This window comes from Suillus fuscotomentosus (genome assembly GCF_016647785.1).
Source record: "Suillus fuscotomentosus strain FC203 chromosome Unknown F5891scaffold_98, whole genome shotgun sequence".
Taxonomy (NCBI): domain Eukaryota; kingdom Fungi; phylum Basidiomycota; class Agaricomycetes; order Boletales; family Suillaceae; genus Suillus; species Suillus fuscotomentosus.
The window spans coordinates 35,625-60,772 of NW_024539610.1; the positions used below are offsets into that span (position 1 = coordinate 35,625).

At 47.8% G+C, this 25,148-nt stretch overlaps 10 protein-coding genes across 10 annotated transcripts; 7 read left to right on the plus strand and 3 right to left on the minus strand.

Annotated features, from left to right (window-relative positions):
• Positions 1 to 478: 478 nt before the first annotated feature.
• On the plus strand, positions 479 to 2,034 carry F5891DRAFT_985838 (uncharacterized protein; the record flags this gene model as incomplete). The annotated part of the gene is made up of 5 exons (XM_041377657.1): positions 479 to 656; positions 1,189 to 1,502; positions 1,554 to 1,579; positions 1,653 to 1,820; positions 1,872 to 2,034. 5 exons carry the CDS (start codon positions 479 to 481, stop codon positions 2,032 to 2,034), a joined length of 849 nt encoding a protein of 282 aa, XP_041219064.1.
• A 548-nt stretch (positions 2,035 to 2,582) lies between these two features.
• Positions 2,583 to 5,024, plus strand: F5891DRAFT_1282058 (uncharacterized protein; the record flags this gene model as incomplete). The annotated part of the gene is made up of 9 exons (XM_041370517.1): positions 2,583 to 2,768; positions 3,544 to 3,720; positions 3,782 to 3,877; positions 3,938 to 4,093; positions 4,153 to 4,266; positions 4,321 to 4,389; positions 4,547 to 4,612; positions 4,663 to 4,925; positions 4,982 to 5,024. The coding sequence occupies 9 exons, from the start codon at positions 2,583 to 2,585 to the stop codon at positions 5,022 to 5,024; spliced, it is 1,170 nt and encodes a 389-aa protein (XP_041219065.1).
• Positions 5,025 to 5,586: 562 nt separating this feature from the next.
• F5891DRAFT_1176441 (uncharacterized protein) lies at positions 5,587 to 7,115 on the minus strand (the record flags this gene model as incomplete). Its single annotated transcript, XM_041365763.1, has 5 exons — positions 5,587 to 6,106; positions 6,155 to 6,254; positions 6,312 to 6,451; positions 6,500 to 6,631; positions 6,664 to 7,115. The coding sequence occupies 5 exons, from the start codon at positions 7,113 to 7,115 to the stop codon at positions 6,067 to 6,069; spliced, it is 864 nt and encodes a 287-aa protein (XP_041219066.1). The 3' UTR covers positions 5,587 to 6,066.
• A 1,157-nt stretch (positions 7,116 to 8,272) lies between these two features.
• Positions 8,273 to 11,702, plus strand: F5891DRAFT_962919 (uncharacterized protein; the record flags this gene model as incomplete). The annotated part of the gene is made up of 11 exons (XM_041375951.1): positions 8,273 to 8,803; positions 8,866 to 9,084; positions 9,158 to 9,340; positions 9,403 to 9,599; positions 9,658 to 9,862; positions 10,026 to 10,186; positions 10,239 to 10,335; positions 10,384 to 10,563; positions 10,612 to 10,809; positions 10,869 to 11,204; positions 11,253 to 11,702. 11 exons carry the CDS (start codon positions 8,273 to 8,275, stop codon positions 11,700 to 11,702), a joined length of 2,757 nt encoding a protein of 918 aa, XP_041219067.1.
• Positions 11,703 to 14,192: 2,490 nt separating this feature from the next.
• On the plus strand, positions 14,193 to 14,951 carry F5891DRAFT_923955 (uncharacterized protein; the record flags this gene model as incomplete). The annotated part of the gene is made up of 3 exons (XM_041373839.1): positions 14,193 to 14,423; positions 14,474 to 14,602; positions 14,658 to 14,951. Coding segments are annotated over 3 exons (654 nt in total), but the record flags the coding sequence as incomplete, so codon positions are not given.
• A 1,396-nt stretch (positions 14,952 to 16,347) lies between these two features.
• F5891DRAFT_985843 (uncharacterized protein) lies at positions 16,348 to 17,006 on the plus strand (the record flags this gene model as incomplete). The annotated part of the gene is made up of 3 exons (XM_041377658.1): positions 16,348 to 16,551; positions 16,607 to 16,692; positions 16,922 to 17,006. The coding sequence occupies 3 exons, from the start codon at positions 16,348 to 16,350 to the stop codon at positions 17,004 to 17,006; spliced, it is 375 nt and encodes a 124-aa protein (XP_041219069.1).
• Positions 17,007 to 17,865: 859 nt separating this feature from the next.
• F5891DRAFT_1131249 (uncharacterized protein) lies at positions 17,866 to 19,709 on the plus strand (the record flags this gene model as incomplete). Its single annotated transcript, XM_041364644.1, has 4 exons — positions 17,866 to 17,915; positions 18,159 to 18,235; positions 18,265 to 19,082; positions 19,107 to 19,709. 4 exons carry the CDS (start codon positions 17,866 to 17,868, stop codon positions 19,707 to 19,709), a joined length of 1,548 nt encoding a protein of 515 aa, XP_041219070.1.
• Positions 19,710 to 20,320: 611 nt separating this feature from the next.
• F5891DRAFT_1066453 (uncharacterized protein) lies at positions 20,321 to 21,209 on the plus strand. Its single transcript, XM_041363104.1, is given in 4 exon segments — positions 20,321 to 20,606; positions 20,663 to 20,938; positions 20,993 to 21,174; positions 21,185 to 21,209. The coding sequence occupies 3 exon segments, from the start codon at positions 20,430 to 20,432 to the stop codon at positions 21,152 to 21,154; spliced, it is 615 nt and encodes a 204-aa protein (XP_041219071.1). The 5' UTR covers positions 20,321 to 20,429; the 3' UTR covers positions 21,155 to 21,174; positions 21,185 to 21,209.
• Positions 21,210 to 22,519: 1,310 nt separating this feature from the next.
• On the minus strand, positions 22,520 to 23,172 carry F5891DRAFT_1116835 (uncharacterized protein). The gene is made up of 2 exons (XM_041363805.1): positions 22,747 to 23,172; positions 22,520 to 22,691 (listed from the first exon to the last, which is right to left on the minus strand). The coding sequence occupies exons 1-2, from the start codon at positions 23,146 to 23,148 to the stop codon at positions 22,656 to 22,658; spliced, it is 438 nt and encodes a 145-aa protein (XP_041219072.1). The 5' UTR covers positions 23,149 to 23,172; the 3' UTR covers positions 22,520 to 22,655.
• Positions 23,173 to 24,081: 909 nt separating this feature from the next.
• On the minus strand, positions 24,082 to 24,818 carry F5891DRAFT_1258848 (uncharacterized protein; the record flags this gene model as incomplete). Its single annotated transcript, XM_041370106.1, has 4 exons — positions 24,082 to 24,257; positions 24,292 to 24,476; positions 24,538 to 24,620; positions 24,673 to 24,818. 4 exons carry the CDS (start codon positions 24,816 to 24,818, stop codon positions 24,084 to 24,086), a joined length of 588 nt encoding a protein of 195 aa, XP_041219073.1.
• Positions 24,819 to 25,148: the final 330 nt, after the last annotated feature.

Here is a 25,148-nt window from a genome sequence, read left to right on the forward strand (position 1 = left end):
ACAGTGTCGAGATGAGATAGAGGAGAATATCACTCATCGCTATCGGGTGGGCATGTCCAGAGCAATCGGGGGGAAAAGACCGCCAGATTTATAGCGTCAGCAAAAAAATATCTGATTCGATGCAGCCGTAAGCATAACAGAGAGCAAGGCAGCCAGATATCCACCTTGCGAGTCGGTGGATCACCATGGAATGACCCTGGTCAGTGTGGACCCTAGTAGGGCCGGCCATCAAGGTACCAGTTACATTTCCGCGCCCTATGCACAACATCCCCTGCCCACATCAGGAAGAACAGAATTACCAGGCCCGAGGACAAAGGGAAAGCCACAGCGCTGAGCTCGTAACATGTGTAATGGAAAGTAGCATGCACTCATACGTGCAGGCCTTCAGACTTGTTTGAACTAATCACGTTCGCTGCACTGAACAGTCAGGCGGCGGCAGAATCCGAGTCCATCCGTCCTCCTACCAAAATCTTCTTTCATGTATTCGGAACCAGACAAGAAAAACTATGAGCCCCGAGTGCCACTTCCTGCACAACAGTCGCCGCCACCAAGTTGGAATAAGACAGGATCCTGGCAAGCTATCGATGTCGTTCCCATCCTTGCTGATGACGAGAATCCTTCAAAACAACACAGCACTGAGCACTCAGGGTGCAGAAGTGAGTGTGCAGTAATGTTGTTCGTGCTGACGGAAATCCCTGCAGGGTTGATTCGTATTGGATTATCATCTCTATAAGTTGGGAACTTTCCAGGCCAGAGTCAAGCGAAGAACGTGAACGTAACGCACCTGGGAATCGTTAATTCCGGGAGTTGAAAATCTGGCCGGATAGTACGGGAATCTCGATTCTCACGACAGGCCACTTCCGTCAGGTTGTCACATTGCAGTTGCAAACTTGAGCCAGACCGCCTGCTTACGTAGTCAAGTACTCACTGATCCAATTGGCAAAATCACCTTTTGCCAGTGTACGACAGCTTCCACTCCAGCCCTAGTATCGGTTTCCAGTGCCCTAACGTGCAGGCATTCAGCTCAAAGACTGTATGAGCGCCGCAGAGATAAATCTACGGAAGAAACGTGGTGAGGGGTGGAGAAGACAATGCTACAGTTGCTAACTGCTGCTTCTTGTTCAGTGCTCTTCGTATTGGCACAAGATTGATCAGGCCCGCCTATCCCTTGTATGGATATCTTTCAAGCTTTATTGCTGGTCTCGCAAAAAATCCATGTACACACCTCGCATCATGCTGCCGAGCTGCCGTCGTCCTCGGGGCTGTCGTCGGTCGATCAATCCCGTCCTCGAACGCCGCACTCTCGAAAAACCAGACTTTCTGGTCGCAGCTGGGATAGTCTGAGGCTAGTATTTGATTTTAATATGGTTTTGAATCCGAAATCTCACGATCTCTCAACTCACGAAGTTGTACACATGCGATGGACTGCGAGCATGGAAAAATTTGTCGATGGGCTTGCCCGACGCACCATGAATGTACTAGTAACTAAACTAACACCTCCCGTGAGTCAAAGTTTCGGGGATAGGTTATTCTACAGATCTAACTTTTGATAGTATTATATCGATCCACATACGGCATGGTGACTTCAGCCAGCAATGCGAGGGGTTTTCAGTGGACCAGTGCTTCGCCCCGTTGTCTGTCATTGCGCGCAGGGTGTCCGAGGTGCAAAAAGAGCTTCACACACGAAAAGGCATTGATGCCACGCATGTTATCATGACAAGCGGCGAAAGGAACCCGGAATGGTGGTCAGATGTTAGGGCATTGGGGCGGACGCGGGTAGATTATGCAGCGGAGCGGACAGAGGAGATCTATGGACAATGGTGAGCCGACCAGATATCAAATTTTCATTCTGACGTTGTGGCTGTTCCCAGGCATCCAGCGTTCCTCGACGCTATCATTCAGTCGAATGGAGCTGGCTTCGTTAGCACTCGTGGTTCTACGATATCCACACTAGCTAGTCGCAGAGTACAGCCGTGGCATGACCGAGCGACTCGGCTCGTTAGATGGGGGTGGCCGAGCGCGGATGACCACTGATGCTGATGGAAATGGTAGAATCGAGACTACTTTGCGGTTTGCTACAATGTTCTTGTATTTTTTTTTCATTCATGATGCGCGTAATGGATGCTCTCGGGCTCGAATTAACTGCAGGCGAAAGCAACAAAAGCTTGATCATCTTGGTGCACAGTATCGGACACGTTGCCTTCCTGACGGTGATCAACAAGCAAGACGCACCATAGACATGCAGAGCTGTAAGGTGAGCGGTCATGTCAGTGAGACATAAGACTTGGGCTTGAAAGTTTGTTGCAGAGGTGTGATGCTCGCTTGATGTCTCGGCAGGGCTTGAAACTGTGAAGACAAATGTTGGACGCATGTAGCTAGTGCAGTCCATTATGACTGATCGGGAGCATTCTTGCTGAGCCGGTGATGGCAAACTACCTCGTGTCTTGGGCGTCTATGGAAGCCTAAACGAGGAAGGTTAGCGCGGTGAAGTAACATACAAACACACAAGACATGCACCTCTAACTTAGAGAAAGACACCTACAATCCCTCGGCCGTGCTCAGCACCATCAAGCTCCAGTAAAATGTCACAGCTCACTCCAAGCACCACACCCATTCGAACTTTTGAAGATCATGAGAGTGCCGTAGATGCAGTCGCAGTGTTCCCCGACAAACGACGAATGATTACTGGCTCGGACGACAAGACACTTCGTCTTTGGGACCTGGAGATAGGTGTTGTGTTGAAGAAGATGGAAGGGCATGGCAGGAAGGTGCAGGCGTCACGAAATGGTCAAATAATATAGCAAGTGATGAAAATGCAAAGGTCATCGCCTGGCACGGTAAAATTGGCGAATCCATCACTCAAACCGAGTCAAACGATCGAAGCCAAGTCCAATAGAATCGATTCTTCCCCGGATGGAACGGTGCTGGCCACTGGTTCATACTATGACAGCACGGTTGTACCAAAACGTGGCAGATGCAAGGAGATCCAACCAAGTACGCTACCCATACTGTCTTCTGCGTTCAATATTAATATTCGCCTTCTGGTGAACTTCTTGCCATCGCAGCAGGCTTCAATATTGACATGGCCCATATGTATTTACCGCTTCCTGAAAGAAGGCGTGTGCCATCAGGCGTCCATACGAGTGTCATGTCCCATGCAATGATCCGCCAGTGTGATCTGTCAAAGATGCAATGCATGATATGGGAGTGGGACACATCAACCTGGCAGCAGGTCTGTCATCCCTATGAAGGCCACACTGATCATATCAACGCCATTGTCATTCATCCCGCTGGCCGCACTCTCGTTGCTTCTGCATCTCGAGACAACCATGTCCGTCTCTGGCGGCTCTAAGATCAACGAACCATCACCATCTTCCAGCATCCATCCTACCCGAATTGTGTCACGTTCTCTGTGGACAGCAAGCACATCCTCAGCGGAGGTGCAGACAAAAAGATTTCAGAGTGAGCAATACCAAAGGATGCTCATTCAAAGGCGAGTTTCCATTTCTGACTCATTACGCAACTCGAGCATCATTTGTACAGATCCTTGACATCACAACAGCCCGCGATGCTTGTCTAACTGAGGATTTGTCTACCGCTGAAGAGCTCCTCACCCAAGAGATCCACACCAACGCCGACGACTTTACTTCATATGCCAATCGTTCGTTCGTTATGGCCCGGAAGCACGACTTGGACCACGCCCTTGAGGATGCAATCAAGGTGGGATGGACTCACCCATCATTGTCCTCTTACGAAAGGCTAACTTTCATCTGTGACATAGTCAATCAACATTAGGCCATCATTGACTGGCTGTATCTCCAAAGGTATTGCCCTCTGCGGAAAAGGTCACGTCCGAGAAGCGAGAGTAGCATTTGACGTTGCATCTATGTTCACGAACCAAGATTTAGAAACCAACTGATTTCTTCTCTTGATCAAGGTACATTCAATCCGTCTTCCACGCTATCTGCTTCATCCGGTATTCCAGGTCATCGCACTCTTCAACACAGATCAACACGAGGAAGCAATGCTGCTCATCAAAGACCTGGCTGCCGCTTATCCCAATATCGATCCTCTTACGCGTCGTGTCGTGGAAGTAAGTATCGTGTGGCCATACCTGGTCGTCGATCCTGATCTTTTCAACTCCCACAATAGACATATCTATGTGAATCAAAACTTTTAATGACGTGCGATCACCTCACCGCCGTTGTCAACTCAGGTGCTGTCTCATCGAAATACATACATTTCCAATACCAGGACTTGACCGTTGTGCGTCAAGATGATGCATACATAATACTTTTTATATCCTAGTGCTTTGCGCAGCTCTTCGGTTGGGATCTCGAGTCCTTGTTGCTTATGACACACCAGAAACGGTGCCAAGCTTTCCTTTCGGTAGGTAAAGCCGATGAAGCCCTCGAAGCATACAGATACAAGATGGACGTTATCGACGAATCTACCAAGGCCAGCTGCCTTGATTGGTCCAACGGCAATTTTTCAGCGATGTCGCCCGCCGCTATCATACTCACCCGGATGTCACTCAGTTATGCAGACAGAGATCCCCGGCCAAGATCACGATGGCTATGATGCAGAACCCAATTTCTATGGAATGCATCAAGTGTGTTCAAGAGCGTATCCTTCTGTTCTCTCTCACATAGTTCATTACAGTATTCGCAGATTTCAGGGCCCAGACTTGAACAGCGGGCTGGGCGCCTCAAAAGACTGAGGCTCGCTATGACGAAGAGGCCTGAGTCAGTTCCTGCACCTAGACCTAAACCTGGACCTGGACCTGGACCTGGACCACCCCCCACCTCACCACCAGTCACCGCCACCACCACCACCTTCAAACTCACCTACGACGCATATTTACCCTACCACTCCATCATGCAACACCACCTGTTGTTGACGTTCCTTTCACTCAAGGTCGACAGGTGCGCTCGGTTATTTTGTCATGACTGTTTCTTGGGTGTCTCACTTAAATCTACAGCGTAATGCAGCAGCGGGTGCTCCTGGGAGTGAGCACTCCTTGATACGTGATGAAGACCCTACTTCACGGGATCCCAATACGCAACAGCAACATCAACCAGTAGCAGTTCAGGTAGACACCGGCGAACATGGAGGCGGCCTGTCCTGTTGCTGCTGCTAGAAGCATTGCTGAATGTCCACGAGTATTTCAGTTTCATCGTTCATCTTGTCATGATATCCACTTAAGCACGAATACATTGCCATCCGATTTGTTCCTCAAGCGGCATACGAACGCGCCACTTCTTTGAACATTTCTCCGCAATCTGACGTCGTGACTCGCATATGCATGTTGTTCAAAAGTATCTGTAAGAAGCACCTAGCAAATTGGCTCAATGCACAACTGCAAGCAGAGAACGACGTTGCTTGGTGGGTGGATGTAGGATGTAGTTGAAGTTGATCCTACGAGAGCTGGTGATGTGACTTGTTCAGGGTGTTGGAATGGGGCGGGGTGCAGGTTCTCATTTGATATTCTACCGGACAAACTTGTGTAAGCGTCATCGCGTTTTATCTTGATCAGTTTTTGCATCCCACGAGAACAATTAAATGGTTAGAGGCAAATTTAGTGTCGCGTGTTGTTTTAACGACCTGTAGCGGGAATAAGTTATGCAGGGTCCCCCCATTGACTGCAACTGTGTATTACGATGTGCGGGAAGCCTCCAAACACAAGCTGCTACTAAACAGTGATCGCGCGCTCGACGAGTTGTAAAATATCCTTCCTCACATAGTTCTCCAGGCCATCGGCGCCTTCTGCTGGGTTCGGTGATAGGTCGTCTACATTGATCCATCCGCACAAGCGGATTTTTAGTACCCAGCAGCAGGCTACGAGGCCTGCCCTACCCAAGCCCCACGACAGTGCACAAGTATACTTGCACCACGCAATTGTTGATAGTTTTTATCAGGGATTCGTCTAATGACTGGGGCGATAGTGAAGCAAGGCTTTCAGGTAGTGGTATAATGAAAGTGAGCAGCAGAATGACTCAGCAGACGCAGTACTTACCGAAGGATGTCCATTCCTGCCCGATGCGCAGAGCTCACGTAGTTTGACCATCATATTCCAAGAAAATCGAGCTCCTCGTCAGCGAGACAACTACAGAACAGTCAACTAAGCACATGGCACACCAATACATCAACTGACCAGACAATATAGCGGGCCCTGACTTGGCTTATGCGCCGTAGATCAGTGTCGAGATCTCGACAAACGGCGCTACGCCCTCTGACCTGACCTGCGAAGCGCACTAGTAACCGTTTTGACGCTAGTCAGCGAATGCCCTCGAGCCTTGAGTAAAACGTACCCTTCCTTCCTGGACACGAGGACAGCATCAAGTTACCCGTCTTGAAACAGCACTTGGTGCCATGAATATTTGATGTTAGACGGAGCAACGTGCTGGACGCTCTCGTCTTGGCATTCTGCGATGCAGCCGAAAATGCTAGTCTACATCATCAGCCTTACACACAAAGAACAATGGCAACATGGACTCACTGTTCACGTTCACTGGAATTAAGGAAATCGAGCATAGAAGGCAAGACAACCTTGGGCAGAGCAGAAGACCCTCTTTGCGCAGATAAAGACTGATTGCTCGCCAAATCATCAGATACCACGCGAACTTTGGTACTATGTTTGAGAGTAGGAGAAAGCTTATGAACGGAAGCGACGGGCGAGTTTTGGTAGCAAGGGTCGTTAAGCGCGTGTCGATGGCAACCTGAAGAGCCTCGATTATGGACTGCGGTGGCTGGTTTATGAACGCCGAAGGTATTGGGAGGGGAGGAGTATGAAGAATAGGTTGTGATGAGGAGGAAGAATGCGCGGGTATTGAAGGTAGTAATGGAGATCGACTTGACCGACGCGAGTGAGCCTTGCGTGAGATCGTTAGAGATGTAGAGCTAGTTGTTGATGGGATGTGTTGGGCATAGTCTGTGATGCGGTGCAGGGTACAGAAGCCAGGTATATGGAATATGAGAGGTGAAGGTAGACGTCTTGACGGGGATGCTAGGATGTGATATGCCTTCGGGAATAGGTGCGGGTGGCATTTGTGAGGAAAGAGTATCCTCGGGCAGCGGATAGAGGCAAGGACAAGCGCTTCCGCCACGGAGTGCATTGCGTTATTCGGAAGCGGGTATAACTTGTGTAGGGAGGCAGGATGCCTCTAGACATGGCCACCACAGAACACCATTCATATTTGTTGCCTATGTCGGAGATTTTTTACCGGCATCATAATGGTCACGCGTTACAATCAGGCTCAAAATGATTTTGACCCTCATTACGACCTCATTACGACGCCTTAAGCGGAGTTTGAATATCATGCTGATGCAATTCTGATTCGGATTACTGATATGACTTATACCTAGGCGAGGCGACACATGCTGCATCAACGGTTCTGACTCTGTACGCCTCTTTTTCGATTCCGACACTGTACGCCTCTTTTCCAGTCTCATTTGTCTTCTTTATTCTCAACTGAACTGAGCCCTGGACCGTCTTGTCACTTTGATTTATAATCTTATTCTCTCGCATACCATCGATAACAACAACTTTTGTTCACTCCCATCGTCTATCCGAAGTCTACAGTCAGTCCAAACGTCTTCCCTATCCAAAACTCGTCGTTCTTCTGCTCAACAATTCTTCCAAGCATATCCAATTTGTTTAAACGAAACATATCATCTCCTCAATCATTGTCTGTATTCCTGACGGGCTTTGACGCTTGGTCCTCGGTATGCACTCCGTTACTCGCAGCTTTACGCTCTCACTCTAATATTATATGATCACTATCAGCTTGCTCGTTGCTCGTTTGCTACTTGACATCAATGCCTAAGTCAAAACAACGAGCATCAGACCTTGTGACGTGTGATCGATGTGGAGTGAATGTGCGTGCGCGTGGGTTAGGATCCCATTCGAGGTCTTGCGCGAAGAAGGAACGGGAACGGCAGGAAGATGAGGAGTTTGTTAGCATAGTTCAGAAAGCCGAAAAGAAAGGTGAGCACTCGAATCAGTTGTCTTTCAATGATGTACTTGATAGATGGTTGATAATTTTTTTTACAGAACTTCGAAGGCAGCGTCGCAAAATTCGTAATAATTTACAACGTTTGGAGGATGCGCAATCATCTGCAGGTGAGCACTCATATTTTAACAATAGTACTATGGTTTAGAATTTTCTTCTCGCAACACAGTGAATGCCACCGCGATATGGGCCGCAGACTCAGACATTGGTACGTTTGATTCAATTTGATTAGTGTTATACTGAGACTAACAGTATCAGTTATGCGAGGGTCTTCACCTCGCCAATACCCTCCGGCGGACCCATTACCTGACTTCCACCAAACCGATCCTGGTCCCAATGAACCAGATCCTGGTCCCAACGAGCCCGATCCTGGTCCCAACGAACCCGATCCTGGTCCCAATGAACCCGATCCTGGTCCCAACGAGCCCGATCCTGGTCCCAACGAGTCCAATCCTGATCTCAATCAGCCTGCGCACGAGCTTGACGATATCAAAGTCGAGCATCATCCTCACAGCCAAATTCCTTCTACCGTGCATCGCTTCTCTGAGTTCTCTCGCAGCTGCCCAACAGAAGACTATGTACCTCGTAACGACTCGCCATGGGAGCCATTCCGCACACGGCTTGATTTCAAAGTAGCAGAGATTGCACTCGAAGCTGCGATGACAAAGGATCAAACCAATCGCCTTATCAATCTCATACATCGATCTGCTAGTGGCAATGACACGTTCACACTGCATAATCATGATGAAGTCCGCTCCCTCTGGGACCTTGCTTCGCAACGTTATACTAGAGTAAGTGTTGTCTCGTGTAGCTACTACTAGTACATTACCATAAGCTGATCATTAGTGCATAGTTTCAGAACGATGCAGTGTCTGTTCCCCTCGGAAATGAAGTGCGCGAATTCGACATGCACTACCGCCCTCTCTGGGATTGGGTCCTTGACTTGTTGCGAGACAAACGTCTCGCACCTCATTTTGTATTTGATGCTCAATGTCTCTCGAAATTCAACGGAGAAAGATTTGTACGTTTTATTGATGAACCATGGACTGCCGATGCGTTTTGGAAGGCACAAGTATGTTTCGACATTTGATCTATTGTTTGTTTCTTTAAATTAATAATATGCTACAAAACTGTTGTAATTGTAGTCGCAGCTTCCGCCCGATGCAAAACCACTGGCATTCATCCTCTATGCGGACAAGAGTAAACTATCGTCATTTGGGAGCCAAAAAGGCTATCCAATCATTGCGCGCATCGCTAACCTACCGGTTCATATTCGTAACAGTAATACTGCCCTAGGAGGTGGTCGTGTCGTTGGCTGGCTGCCCATTGTTAGTATACTGACAAGCTTGTTCAGTTCATAGTAATGCTGACTGCCATTATATTAATTCAGATTGTTGAGGATCAAGAACATGCGAAAAAGAAGAACTATGTAGACTTTAAAAATGCTGTCTGGCATACATCCTTCTACCAGCTTCTGGCCTCGGTTGCGAAGCACTCAAATACAGGCTATTGGTTTGAATGCGGAGACGGAATCCGACGTCATCTCTGGCCCCTCATTTTAATCTTAAGTGCCGATTACGAAGAACAGTAAGTCATACTAGTACTACAAGTTAACTATTGTGAGCTGCTCATGTACAAATTATAGATGTATCATGGCATTGATCCGTGGGCTTAAGGGAAAATTTCCGTGTCCAGTTTGTTTGGTTCCACAAGACGAGCAGTCCATTCTCCGTACCCATGAGCTGCGCACAAGCCACCAATCTGAAGACATACTCCGCACTGCAAGATCAAAGCCGTCTGAGAAGGAAAAAGAGGATCATCTAAAGGCTTTCTCGCTTCGAAACGTTGAGGTATGCATTTCCCTCCCAACTTACCCTTCCTCTTACAATGATTGACTTGTATTTCAAACAATTCACGACCTCGTATGAAAAACTTCACTTCCTTCCCATTTTACCATTTCTGCTGTTATATCTATTACTATTGACAAGTTTGCTGATGTAATTCAATTGTTAGAATGTCTTCTCGAGAATCCTTCATGTCGATGTTCATCGTGCACTTTCTTTCGACCGCCTGCATACAAACGAGGAAGGATTATGGGGTGACCATTTGTGGAAGGAAGTAAAGTTTTGGATTTTGGACCTCGGGCGTGAAGCGGCTGTCAAACTCGATAAAAAGTATGTATTGTGGCTATAATACATTGACACTACTTCTGACTCAGTGTCTTAGCTTCGATGAACTTCCACGATGGCCTAATTTAACACATTTTTCATCTGTCGTCGCAGTTGATTTCACTGATGGTTCTGTTCTCGGTGATCTGTCCAAGGTTTGTCTGCACCATCATAAATGATTTTAGGTACTTACACAAACTTAGATGATCGTTTTTGCGGCACAGGATATCCTTACTTCATCCCACTGTAAACTGGGACAGTTACTTCTTCGTTGCATTCACTACTACGTCGAGTTTGATATTTATGTCTCATTAGAAGTACATACAGAGGATACAATCGCAGCTGGAAGGCTGGCACTGCAAAAGTTCTCAGAAATGATGGATGTAAGTTGTTCCGATGTTTTCGATGACAATTGTCTGACTTTTCATTAGGAATATATTGCACAATCGCACCCCGAAACCAACAAAAATTGGAACTTTCCAAAGAAACACTTGGTCTCGCATGCATTCGACGATATTCTAGCCAAAGGTGTGACACGTAACTACAGTACCAAGCCAAATGAAAAGATGCATGGCTCTTTACGAAAAATCTATCTTCAACGCACAAATTTCAAGAATGTTGCTTCTCAGGTTCGTTGCTTAACTATATTGTTATGCAGATTCAGACCAATAGTTTTTAATTGTTACAGATTCTACACTATGATGAATGGCTTCTAACTTCGACATCCATGCGCTCTGAACTCGACGAACTCGACAAGTACAATCAACGAGACACCTGTGACCCTGAGACCAACGAAGTACTGGATGACTCCGACGCTGGAACATCTAAATCTACTACTATTCACGCACATTTAGGTTCAAGGCAGGGTAATAACTCTTTTTCCGACATCATGCACTTGCATGGAACTGACAGGGCCTTCACCAACTTTCGGATGAAGCTAAACGACTTCTTAAATGGCTTCCTGCCACAGAATAACATTCCATTACCAGATGGAAGGCGCATTCACATGCAAGCAGAGGATACAGTACATTTACTTTACATTCAATTGATAATACTGATGCATTTCTATCAGATAACAGAGTTTAGGTTCTTGCGGATCAATTATGAATCACTAGTCGACTGGTGCATGCACCGAGACCTACTCCGATGCAATCCAAAGTTCTATGGATCGCCGAGATACGACTGCGTCATCGTGAACACTGCAAACACACCATTCTTCGCTCGCCTCGTATACATGTTCACTTGTTTGGTTGGCGGCACTGAATTCCCTCTCGCACTTATTCAGCCATATGACGTCGGTATTGCTAATAGTCGTCGGAGGCGGGATAATGATATGGGATTGTGGCGCGTGCAAGCCAAACCTCGCTCTTCTTCTGAAATCATTTCGGTTCGGTCAATCGTTCGGGGAGCTGCTCTCGCCAGAAATCCCGAAACAGATGGGGATTACTTCGTCATCCACACTGTGGACACTGACATGTTCCTTCGAGTCAAGGCACTCCAGGCTAGCGCTCAACCATTGTGAGGCAAGCTATTATCAGTATTGTTGGTACGTTTTTGTCTCCTCATCTTTCGCTTGCAACAAACTTTTATTGATATGCTCCTTCGCAGATCAATAACATGTACTAGTGGTAGTATTACAGATATTTCCCATGCCCTACCCACCCATTTGCACATTCCACGCAGTTCTGAACGACACCCAAAGACCTCGTCAGCCAAGATTCCCTGCAATTCCGGCAATTGAAGAATTTATGATGCGATGTGAGGACAGGCCTCTCGAGAACGACCTCACTTCTATTGTGACGCTCTATGATGGGCGCCTGAGCCTTATAATTGGCACTCTGATCGCATGCATCATGCGCAGGACGTATCTCTGGTGAAGAACTGGTACTTGAAGCACTTCCTCCTAACCAGCCAGTCAAAGTTTGTATATCACATCAGAAGTTGTTCGAGTTGCTCAAGTGTTTCGTCCTCAATGAGCTCAAGAGTCAACCTGAGAATGCGATGACTAAAAGAATCTCTTCCGGCAGTTGAAGGTGACGAAGTTCTTCCAGATAACTCCCACCACCGCCCATCCTTGATCTTGTTGTCTTGCTTCATCGCACTATCATGCCCAGTAGCTTAGAGGGCCGATGTATCAGACTTGAAAGTGAGTTACTCCATATCACCTTCGCATTCGTTTGGTGATCATCACACTCTATTTACAGTTGTCAGTAGAAAAACACCTTAAATTTCCCTTGTAGCGCATTCCCACAAGCATCTACGTATCCATCACTCTCGACTCGAGCAGGCACTGGAAATCAGCCATTGGAGTCTTACCATTTGACGAATCCATCTTACGTTCGTCTTGTATTGTTGTATTGCCTCTAATTCATTGACTTAATATTGGTTTTCAGACACAGTATCAAGCGATGCTAGAACCGGCGCCTTACCCTCGAAGTCTAAGATCTTGTACCTACTGGGACCGCAGTATTCCTCGTATCAACACCATCTTCCAAAAGCATTGTTACACATTGTCAGCATATGGCTAGGTGGGCATCTCAGCGCCATGATGGAAAGTTCTGACAACTGAGCTACTGTGTTGAGGGTAGTGTTGCAATTGAACTGAGGTGACTTCGAAGTGAGTTCAATTCGGTTCAAAAATGAGGCTCGATTCATTTACACCTCATTGTAATAAGCATCAAATTAGGAACGAACAATCCTCAAACGTGTACTTTCAAGCTTCGGGCTGAGTCCATTACACTTCTATTCGTTCCACCTCGACCATCGAACCTAGAATGAACTCTCACCTCGATTCCGATCTGTTCAATTAGAGTATCTTGGAGCACACGCCCTTCAAATAAATTCCTCATGTGGGAGGCTCAGCTTGATCGGATAAGTATTTTCATGCACGGCAAGATGGCAAGCCCTCAACATTCACCGTTTTACAGACGTAAGTGACCTTATTTTATCTGAATCGTAAGACTTGATCTGTCCGCATGATAGTGTGTAGACTTGCAACGTGTAATATCACACATTGACCTGCGTCGTGCTGCGATAATGATTATGTACATCTTCATTGCGTGTAATTTACCATTCAATTTGACTTTTTCGGTCACAGCCTCATGCCCTCAATGAGCTGATCAGCAAACCTGGACTGCGTGTATGATTACATTGAGTTCACTCCGACACCACCCGACTTCAAGATTGCATAAAATAGCATCAACTGCGAGATGGCTTTGACTCGACACCCTGTGACCCACCCTCTCAGGTTCCAGCTCGTTGAGCATACTATTCCTCCCCGTTGCATAATAAATGTCTGACTCTGGCTCAAATCCAATATCCTCAAGTTCTGATTCAGGCTCAGACTTGGTGGATGAAGAACGGCCTGTGGCTCCACCGGGTGTTAACGCTTCTATCGAGCACTACCAAGAGGTACGCTGTTGCTTTCATTCAGATCATATATACTAAATTCTAACATATGCCTTGATACATTAGTATATTAAATACCTCCAGCTTCAACAAGGGCGGCTCCAGCAGCAGAATATGTCTCTGAATGAGAGCAACAACATTCTTGCTGTGCAACAGCTGAAACGTTCTCGCAAACGCCCATCATCCAGGGTACCATCTGTATCACAAGTATCTGTAGCGCCATCTGTGTCTTCTGCATCCTCCGTCGTAGCTTCTGACTCATCGAAGACGGGTGACATCGACTCGGACAAGCTTATTTTAAGCTTGGCCAAAAAGTATGCACTCACTACCGAGATGTTCCTCCCCGACAAGGTCATTTTTCAAACAGACTGTCCTGATCCTCTAGTCGATCTCTCGAATCCAAATCGTTATGCGAAGAGGTCTACAGAAAAGGATGCACTTGTTGCTGAACTCTATGCATCCATTGACCACGTGTTGCATGCTCAGATGCGAACAAATCTGTTCTTCAACCAGGTGCGTAGTTTTTCCTACCTCAAGTCATTAATATTATCATTATAAATTTAACCAAAACTTCATTTAGTTTGGGAGCGGAATGCAGCAAGCTCGCTCTTCATTCCTAAACAGCCTGCATACCGTTGCAGGTGGCATCTTCAACATGCCTAATGAATATTTCGTTTCCAAATACGACCGTACTTCCCTCCGGCAGGTCACAGACTTGATTGGATGGGAAGCAGGCAAGGGAAAGATGTATGATATCTTCAAGGCGCCGATACTTTACCCTGACCACATCGTGAATGAGAAGAAAATTTTCAAAAATTGGATCGTCATCGCAAAGGTAGTCTACTCATCAATAACAGACCCAGCTACTCATATGTTGTTTCGAAGGTTATCAAGGTTGCGATATGTGGAAAGATGTCATTGTATTCCAAAGCGCGTGGCGGACCACCTTCCTATGCCAAGATATGGAAGCTTACAAGCTGCACTCCTGGCCTGATTGCATTTGGCGTCACATCAGTAAGGTTTCAGTACTCTAAATTTATACTGAGCTGATACTCATCACGCCCTGTAGATCATATTCATCCTATCTCCGGACCAGGAATTTTCGGGCGATGGAGTTGGTGCTATTTCCTCGATCGCATATCACTCCGTCTTTCAGACAGTCAAGAAATTCTTCGTTGTTAAGTGGGCCCACCAGTGCATCAAATCTATTGTCGACGAAATCAATGGATATGTCTTCGGTAGTACTGTAAAGATGCAGCCATCCGATGACACTCAGTGTACTGTGGAGCGCGTCACTGAATCACTCGATCGCATTATGGCTGCGCTAGATGCCAGCGATTCAGACTCGAACAATGAGTCATTGGAATATGTCAACTTGCAAGAGCAGGCTAATAAAGATGTACACCTTGCCACTGTAGCCGCAGCGCCAACCATCGCAACCTTGCAACCTACTATGTTCACTGTCGACACTCCTCGACTTGAAGTTGCAGCCCCAGGGCCTGCTGTCATTCCACAACCTTCTATCTCAACTCCACCTATTCCGACACCCATGGCACCGCATGCAGAGACTTCGGCCAATCCCCAGGATCAGAGTGAGGATGCATTACCAGCCGCTGGGCTTATTGGTGTTGCCAAATCTCAGGCAAAGACATCCAGGGGCAAGAAGAAACCTAAGTCGTCGGCCAATGATATCACAACTATTCGCCGCTCCTCACGTCACACAACAACATGAAATTAGAGTCCCCTACCTTGTAGTTGTGTTCCTAGTCTTACTATCAAGATCTGATCACACAATTCCTACAGACACGAGATTTTAGCTCCATTGTAATCTGAGAATGTTTAGGTGTCCTTCAACTCGGAATGCATGCATATACTAGCCAAACGCCCCCACATACCCATAATCGTCGAAGTTTGGCGTTGATCTTCACGCTGGACGCCCCCACATACCCATAATCATGAACGGAGCGCTGACGAGCACAACACCTTGAAGTTTGGCGTTTATCTTCATGCCAGACGCCCCCACATACCCATAATCATGAACGGAGCGCTGACGAGCGCGACACCTCGAAGTTTGGCGTTGATCTTCACGCTGGACGCCCCCACATACCCATAATCATGAACAGAGTGCTGATGAGCGCGACACCTCGAAGTTTGGTGTTGATCTTCACACCAGACACTACCACATACCCAGTTTGCGAATTCAGATGCGCCATATTGATAACCTTTCAGCTAGTTCCTAATTACCTTGTCTACAAGGTTGACACTCACAGCCGGAAAGATAAAGTTATGCGGCCGTGGGAAGCAATGGTCGATAAATTTACGATATTGTTACCTTGTATCACTGTAACTAGAACCAGTAACTCTCAACATCCTCCACGGTCTGCTTTACTTTCCACTGTTGCTCTGTCTCCTTCTCCTTCTTGGCCAACATTTATGGTCTGAATCGACCTGCATTCTTCTGGCGCTACCCAAATGTCCGTCTATTAATTTTTCAACCTACAATAAAACATGCTGACTCATTTTATTCGAAGTTACGACTAAGAACATCAACAAGAACAAGGCCGCTGGAATCTGCTAAGGACGGAATGATCACCCACCGGCTCCTGAACCCTCGCGATGTGTTTCGACCCGCAGGTCGGGGGCGAACACTCAACAGGTGATCACCCAGGAGGTACAACGTGTTCAGGCTGCTCAACGAACTTCTTTCCATCTCGTCTTAATAAAGACCGAGACACAGGAGGAAGTTCAAGACGATCGTAATGTCTTCTGATGCTCCCAAGACTGACATAGACGAGCAAACGCAACACGAGGCAGAAGTGGCGGCTGTTCTGGATGTCGATGTGGCACCTGAAGCTGACCTCGATGGTGACGAGTGGGGCGATCTCGATGCTGAGGATTTCGATGATCCATTGATGGTCAGCAAATATGTTGTCGAGATCTTCAAGTACATGAAGCAGACCGAGGTACGAGTCTCCGTATATTTTTATCATTCCGTTGTAATTAATGAAACGCCTTAAGCTTATAACACTTCCTCATCCGAAATACATGGCATCGCAAAAAGAGCTGGCCTGGTCGATGCGTGGAATCCTTCTCAATTGGCTGGTGTAAGTACATGCACGGTTCTGATTACTTCATGCGACTGTGTTCCTCTGCGTGAACATTGTCGAAAGGTTCTTGTCAGCACGCGTCGTCTCCCTCGCTAAACTTCAACTCATGGGCATTACGTCGTGTCTCCATTGCTTCCAAAGGTTGAAGAAATTGTTGCACCATCCATCTCGCACTTCCTTCACTGCGTGGACTCATCCTACACTGAATCCGATATCCTTCTCGCAGAGCGGTACATCCTGAAAACAATCGATTGGAACTTGAGCTATCCGAACCCGATGCACTTCCTGCGCCACACACGCAAATCGGATGATCACAATGGGGAAACACTGGAGTGGCGGTTGCTGGCCACGCCACCTTCCCTGCTGCTGCTGCGCCGACCTGGTTGGGACACCTCATTCTCGGCAACAATAAATGGGTAAGTAGTGTAATATGTGCCATGTTCGATGTTGTTGATAACATTTCCGGGTTCTAGACTCTGAATCATGCCCAGAGCGATGGGAAGCGGGCGAGCGGGTGTCTCTTAGCTAAGTTACCGGCCATTCATGCAAGACAAGGGAGTAGCTAGTGGCAGCAGGCTTGGACGGTGATGAGTATGAAACTTCGTAAGTCCGGTGACGTGCATTATCATTCAATATTCCTTCATCACAACTATCATTGTCCCAACACAACTGACGGTCAGCAGCAAACAGAGCAAGAAGGATGGGGGAGAGGGTCATTTTTACCGATATCATAATGTAGATTAGTATTTGTATTGACATCTCGCAATAACAATTGATATGCAATGCATGCTCATCACCACCTCGTTAGGATGGCATTAAGACTCGGTTGATATGCATATTAAAACTCAGTGGGTACCATTAAAATGGGCATTAATACTCAGTGGGTACCATTAAAATGGGCATTGATACTTGGTGGGTACATTAAAATGCCTATTATGTCATCATGTCGATGTGCACTTAAATGGGTCAAAATGCTGACTGTTTGATCATAATGTATTATAATAGGTCCGTGTCGTTAGGCCATTTTAATGGATTAAAATGCCGTAAAAAAAGTTCCGACATACCGTGCGCGAAGGTCACGACAGGTGTCTGGTGCGTTCAGTAATAGTGGCACACATGGTATGCAGCAGCGGTTAGTGAACTTAATGGTTTGAATGATGGCAAACATCGATGCACGTGCACCTCGGTGGCCACGGTTGTGCTCGCTCAGGTGGTACTGGGTGTGTAAGCTGGCGTGTGCGAGAGTGAGCTACATGTTGGCGGAATATGACTTGTGCGACCCACGGTTGTAAAAAAGATGCCAGTAGGTTGATCGAGGCGCGCGCTTCAAATATAAAACTATTATACCTGGAAGCTTTGATTTGCAAATACCGTGAGAGCATATTTTAAATTCACCTCGAGACGATAACCCTTCTTAGCTCATCCTAACCACTCACCTCTATCAGCACTTGAGGTGATTACAGATGCCAACCGCCTACCCTGGCTATTATTTCTCTGACGCCCCGTGCCTTCACTTTCCCTATTGATAAAAGCGAAGCCTGTCGCCTGCTAATTCTCCATTTGAGCCAGATCTCCGGCAGCTCGCGCTCACCCCTTCACAACCCACTCTCGTTCGCACTCTTTCCCCCCTTCCCCCCTCATCGTCCACTTCACAAGGATCGACTTTGGTCTTCTCCTCGACATCATCATTCACCACCTTATCTTCTGGCCCCAGTTCCCCATCATCGCACAAACGCCGCAAGTCGTCGATATGCAGCGACATCGAGCGTAGACCAAGAAAGGGCGACAAGGACTATATCAAGCGCCCTGAAAATACTTTCATCCTCTTCCGCAGGAAGTGCTGTGAAGAGCGACAACAAGCTCAAGAAGAGGCAGTATCAGCAGCATACGCTGATGTCCCAACTAAGAAGCGGCGACAAGTAGATCTGTCAAAAACAATCAGCCAGCAGTGGAAAGCGCTTTCTGCAGAGGAGCGTCTCTACTGGGAGGAGCAGGCGAAGGAAAAGAAGGAGCACGAGCAGATGTACCCAAATTACGTATATCGCCCCCAGCGGTCGAAGGATAAGAAGGGGAAGAAGAGCAAGCGAGGCGAGTTTGAACACGAGACGGATTGTGAGAGCAGCATCTCGTTTGTGCTTCCATTGTCACCCCCGACGGTGATGAAGCATGGCCGTTCTGCGTCCGCTCCTACTCCCCCACCTGCTCGGCAGACAATCCAAGTCCCGACGGTCTACATGCCTTCGTGTCCGACATCGCCGTCACTGTTGCCAATGATCAGCCGCCGCGCGTCGCATCCAGACCATGGAATGAACTCATCAGCGTCGCAGTTTGATTTCTTGCCCCAACAGCAATTTTCGCACCCTAACGCCTATATGTCGGGCGTTGATGTGAGTACCCGATTAACGTCCGAGTTCGAGTTCGGGCTGACAACCGCTCCCAAGGCCAATGGATTCTACCATGGGATGTTCGAGAACCCCTCTGCGCCTCATCCTCTGTCGATTTCCACCGACATGTCCATGCTGCAAGCCAGTCAACAAATGGTTTCTCCAGTATCGTCAATAGCGTCCGCTTCATCCGGCCCGCATTCCGGCCCATATACGCCCATAAACTGCATGCCTTCCGCATTCTCGTACCATGAGGATCTAGCGTCCTGCATGAATGATGGAGAACTAGACTCGCCCATGTCTGGATCCCCTCTGGATAACGTGCACTTCGGGTATCCCGAGTATTCTTGGGAAGGACAGGGCGCATGGGAAAGTCACAGTGACCTTCTTGCTGGAGACGAGTTTGACTTGAGTGCTATCCCTCCAATTCAGCTCGGTATGCCAGGATGCGGAGGAGAGTTGGCGTCCATGAGCCAGCACCCGTCGACATTCAACATTGACTTTTTGCCTGGCTCCTTCGACGGATCGTCGATGGAGGTGCACCAATATTCACTCGAGGCGCAAGGGCACGATACGTTTGAGCAGTTGTTCAACTTTGAAAATATGCTTGTGGCACCTGCCGGATTCTGATCTCTTAACCGATGTATGCGGGCGTCATCGGTCTTGGACTTTTATTTCATAGGACACCTGTAAAATCATCCCTTCATCACATCCACATCCACCGCGCTCACCTTTTCCTCCGTGCTAGATCTTGGTTTTTGTGGATACAATGTTGTTGAATTAGCTGTAATTATACATAGGTTTTATGTGCATACTCACATCGTTCCACGCACAATACCCTTCGTGCGCTACCACATCCCCCTCACTCAGTATGCCCCACTTTTGACGATTTACGTACCCTCATTCGCACTGCCTCGCACTTCACGAAGATACCCCGTTGTTGTAACTTTAAAGATTATTGCGGTTGTACCTACCGAGTTGCGCAGCAGATTTCATGCAGTCTTTGGAGACCAGTACCGTTGACGTGTGGTGAATGAAAGCTTTTAGAATGCGATGTCGTTACTGTGGTAGGAAGGAAGAGTAGACGAGTGAATCTCATGAACGTTTCACTCTGGAGCTTTTGCGGAGAGGTCAAGGTAGTGCATACTTACATGAGGTGTCCACGGAGACGGTTTCCTCCGAGTCAGAACCGTTTTGACCCTAACCCTAAAATATACAAAGGGTCGGTGAAATACCAAACACTAAGATCTACATGGCATACTCCATTCACTGTCCACTTGGTTGAGGAGCGTCGATTGTTCCAACACTGATCGAATATGTGTGTCTTACAAGTGATTTCCCACGCATCCGATGACCGCCTGTGACCAGCACGCAGCGCAACAGCAAACTTGTCCCCATCACCCCATGATGTCTCTCCCTCGCTCAGACTATGACCCCCGCAGAGTGTGTCTAAACCCATTTCCAGACCTCAACTTGAACTTGGGAAAGCATCGCCGGACTATTGGTATTTACCTCGCGGGCGCTTTGGTCCGTGCGCTTCTTGTATCTTCCTTGCTGACGCTAACTGCATGTCCTTTCCGCAGTTCGCGCTTGCAAACTGGACTTTCCTCGATGCTGCCATCCTGTCTGCGCATGCTCACCCGCCTTATGATGAACCCCAAATCCCGCCTCCCGTGCATGTGCAGTTCGCTGATTGGGTGCCGGGTATCTGCTCGCTCCTTGGCATGGTCATCATCAACTTGATCGACAAGGATAGGATTAGAGGGGACGATTATGGAGATTCTAATGCTGTGTGGAGGGCACGTCTTTTCCTGTTTATCGGATTTGCATTCATGGCTGGCGGACTGGCGGGGAGCGTGGTAAGCCTCGATGTTTTTTCTTTGACGCTACTCGATGTTCAATACCTCTTTTAGTCCCTTCTCGTGCTGAAATACATCATGATGGACTACCCCGAGCAGTATACTTACTACGGCTATGCGAACGTGTCGCAGAACGTGGCGATGATGCTGTCGGCGGTTGTGCTTTGGATTGCGCAGAGTGCGCAGACCGAATATGACTATAGCCTTACGCTTTAGTGACAGATGCGATTTCGTTGATGTCATTGAATTTCTTCAGCGTAGCTGTGAATATGTATCTGTCTTTTGCGACTGTCTCATGGGGGTGCACGGATGGACTACAAGTCAAAGCAGCCATCCAGGATGGACGAAACAATCGACTTCGACGGGTGCGCATGTTTGTATGGACATTGCCGTGTAAGTCTCCTATACGCTGTGCTCTGTTGCTGCCCGATCAGCAGCAGCTCTGTCGGTGACGGTTGCAGAACTCTAGGCGGCATTAGAAACTCACCCAAATAATTGTCCGCCAGTTTTGGATTGGCTGACTCGAAGTCTTCGACTAGAGTCTTGAGCCGAGAGGCTAGCGACCACTGCCCTGTTCTATGAACTCGACTGCCTGTCGTAGATTTCCATGACATGTGGCACATGACGCTACATCTACTGGCGGTGAGCATGCACCACCAAAAACAGTCGCAGCCTCGCGCCGTGAAATGATTGACGATCGCGTCACCACATGGTCGTCGAAAAGTTCCGAGCATACTCAAGGGCAGAGTCGTGTTGATGACTCTCAGCTTCAGCAACCCAGTTCAAAGTGATTTCCATGCGATATGGAAAGCCTTGAGTGGGATGCCACGATGCCAGCCTAAAATTCTCTACAGCAAGAGGGTCGAGCTACACTCGGTAACGAGACAAATTTATAGGCCTCCTGCAGACACATGTAACTGCATTCGCACAGAGTAATGGTCTCGTCGACACCTTCATCGCAACTCAACTATCACCAATGAAATCAGTGGACACAGGAAGGGGGATTTCAGCTAGTTCGGTGTAGAATGTCGACAAACCAGTATATTGCAGTGACATGGGTTGGGTACTGAGTACTGAGTCATGGCCATATGGTGTAGTTATTCGCTTCTATTTCCATAGTAGAGGCCTGTATACTTGTTGGGTTTCTCAAGATGATATGGACTTCATGATACGGCACGGCTTGGATAGATTAAATTTGTTCTTGAGTATACTATAACAAGCTACTAAATTCAATATGAGTTGCACGCCCGATCTTGTTAGTGGGTAGCTCAGTTCTGAATAGGATGTAAGGGGAAGCCTCCCTGGGGCCTGTGGAGGCGAGCTTTCAGGCAGGTTACTACCTACAACGAAACCTGCTCTGAAAGGCCTTTGGTACTTCTTCCAAGGATGGACAAAACAGTATTGCGTTTAGAAATATTGGCGCAAGTCGAGATAGGCTGTGGAGCAGAATGGTACATAGAACGTACCCGAACCCGATGTATTTGGATCGGACCAAAAAGACTCTGGAGATACATCAAACCCAGTAAATCTCACCACCATCTCAGCTGAGGGTGACCCACATGCTTCAAACACGCACACCATGCCGTAAAAAGCATCATATTGTCTGATCATACAAGCATTTCATACAGTTCCACCTCCTGAAACTACCTCAATGGACCACTCAAGAAACGTACATCGACTGCTAGACACGTCACTGAGCTCCACTTCGGAGCACCATCTACATCGCGTTGCATTGCCTAGCGTCAAGGTCTTGCTGAAGACGAGCAGATCAGCGGGATCACTGCCACAACATGACGGTGAAACATACGCAGGCGATGATCTAAAGCAATTTTAAGAACGTCCTCGATCAACTCCACTTCTGCATTCTCCTTCAGAGCAGTAGCCACAGCTTTTTTATAAGCCTGGACAGCATCGCTCGCACATTTCCTGACAGCAGCTGCATGCAGAGATAGTATGTACTGCTCCAGAGCGACATGAAAAGAGGGACCAGACTGCCGCTTGTCCTGAAGATTGCGCCGCTCGTCGGATATGTAGAAAGATCGTTCGAAAATAATGACAACAGCTAAGTGGTCAATCATAAGCAGGTTAACCCTGGCGTAACCTCGAAGTTCACCTGAAATGAGCTGAACAAAGTTGTCCAGGGGTGATAAGCCAGGGGCCTGGCAAATTCGCCACATGAAAATATGTGCAATCTGTGAGCAACTGGACATACCACAGGGAGTAACTTGGACTGTATCTCTACACAGTCATGGTCGTTAAGTGTTTCCTATTGATGTATCAGCGCGGCTGCTGCTCGAACAAGGATCGACACACTCACTCTCTGCGAACGGCGGGCAACGACTTGGATCAGCACGGCTGTTGCTCGAACAAGGATCGACACACTCACAGACTGCGAACGGCGGGCAACGACTTGGATCAGCACGGCTGTTGCTCGAACGAGGATCGACACACTCACTTCCTGCGAACGGCGGGCAACGACTTGGATCAGCACGGCTGTTGCTCGAACGAGGATCGACACACTCACTTCCTGCGAACGGCGGGCAACGACTTGGATCAGCACGGCTGTTGCTCGAACGAGGATCGACACACTCACAGACTGCGAACGGCGGGCAACGACTTGGATCAGCACGGCTGTTGCTCGAACGAGGATCGACACACTCACAGACTGCGAACGGCGGGCAACGACTTGGATCAGCACGGCTGTTGCTCGAACGAGGATCGACACACTCACAGACTGCGAACGGCGGGCAACGACTTGGATCAGCACGGCTGTTGCTCGAACGAGGATCGACACACTCACTTCCTGCGAACGGCGGGCAACGACTTGGATCAGCACGGCTGTTGCTCGAACGAGGATCGACACACTCACTTCCTGCGAACGGCGGGCAACGACTTGGATCAGCACGGCTTTTGAATAAGGATTGACAGACGTACTGGCTGCAAGTCAACGCCCAGTGTAAATTAGAGCAACTTTTGAATTTTCCAATAATCTTACCCAAAGATGCGGAAACCAGCAGCTTAACATCATTATCATCTTCTGATGACTCTCGGATGTTGTTGTTCCTGTGGACTTGAGATGTTTTGGGAGTATTCTGGACAATATCAGTCGCTATCACTTGTGACATGTAAATGAAATCATGGATAGTTACCTCTGAATCGCATATTTCATGCAGATCTCTAGATTGGTCTGCTGGGTGGAGACGAATAATTGCTGGAGTGCTTCGTCATCCAAAGCTGCAGCCGTCTGTTCGATCAGTGCGCCGCAATCTGCATCATCTTTGTTCATATCTGATGGAACAATGATCATCGTGTATCGCAACTAGGCCATAAACCGGCTTACTTGGAAGGCATACGTGGCATTTTGGAGGCCACCGGACATTCTTGAGAAACTGTAATTGTGGACCATCTGTGAATGTTTCCTCGGCGCATTTCGGGGCCTGTAGTTTAGCGTCTTTCCGCGAAGTTCCTGTATTCATCAGCTTTCGAAATTCGACGCCATATAGCGCATCAAACTTTGTAAACAATACGATCACTGGTACTGAGGATTGTGATTCTGCGCATTAGTCGAACATCGATGAGGGTAGGATGCAAAAGCTTACTGCTTGCTGTGTCGCACTCAGTGAAAAACTTTTCTTCGCCTGCAGTGAACGACCTGCAAGCCTCGTCCATTGGGATACAAAACCTATGTTGAAACCGTGAGAAAGCGCATGTCTTGATTGATAGGTTGCAATTACCAGATAACATGGAGTCGTTTTGCGATTTTGGCTTGTGTCGAACGGTCAGTGATGAAAGCCTTGACCTTGTCGAATTCGTCTTTGCCGCCTGCCTCGAAACCGCGTGAATCGTGAAACACGAAGCCCGGGTTACTTTCAAACACCATTTCGATTTCGATTTCGTGCTCTCCACGCTGAGAACACGTCAGTTCATGTCGTCAAGTAAGAGTACACCTTAATACCTCTTTGGATGCCGTTAAAACTGTGAGATCGATCTGATGTCGATGGGTCACTACCATCCTCCCACTAACAATGTGATGGGCCTACCTCTTTGTTGAGAGCCGATGTGTCCGAGGGAAGTAAGGCCGAGAGAGAGAGAGCTGAGAAAGGAAAGGACGATACGGCCGAAGAATAGAGCACATCGAGTGCGAGCGTCTCCAAACGGAGAACGTCGACGACGTGTCAACGTCGGCAATCTTTTCGTTCTTTAAGTATAT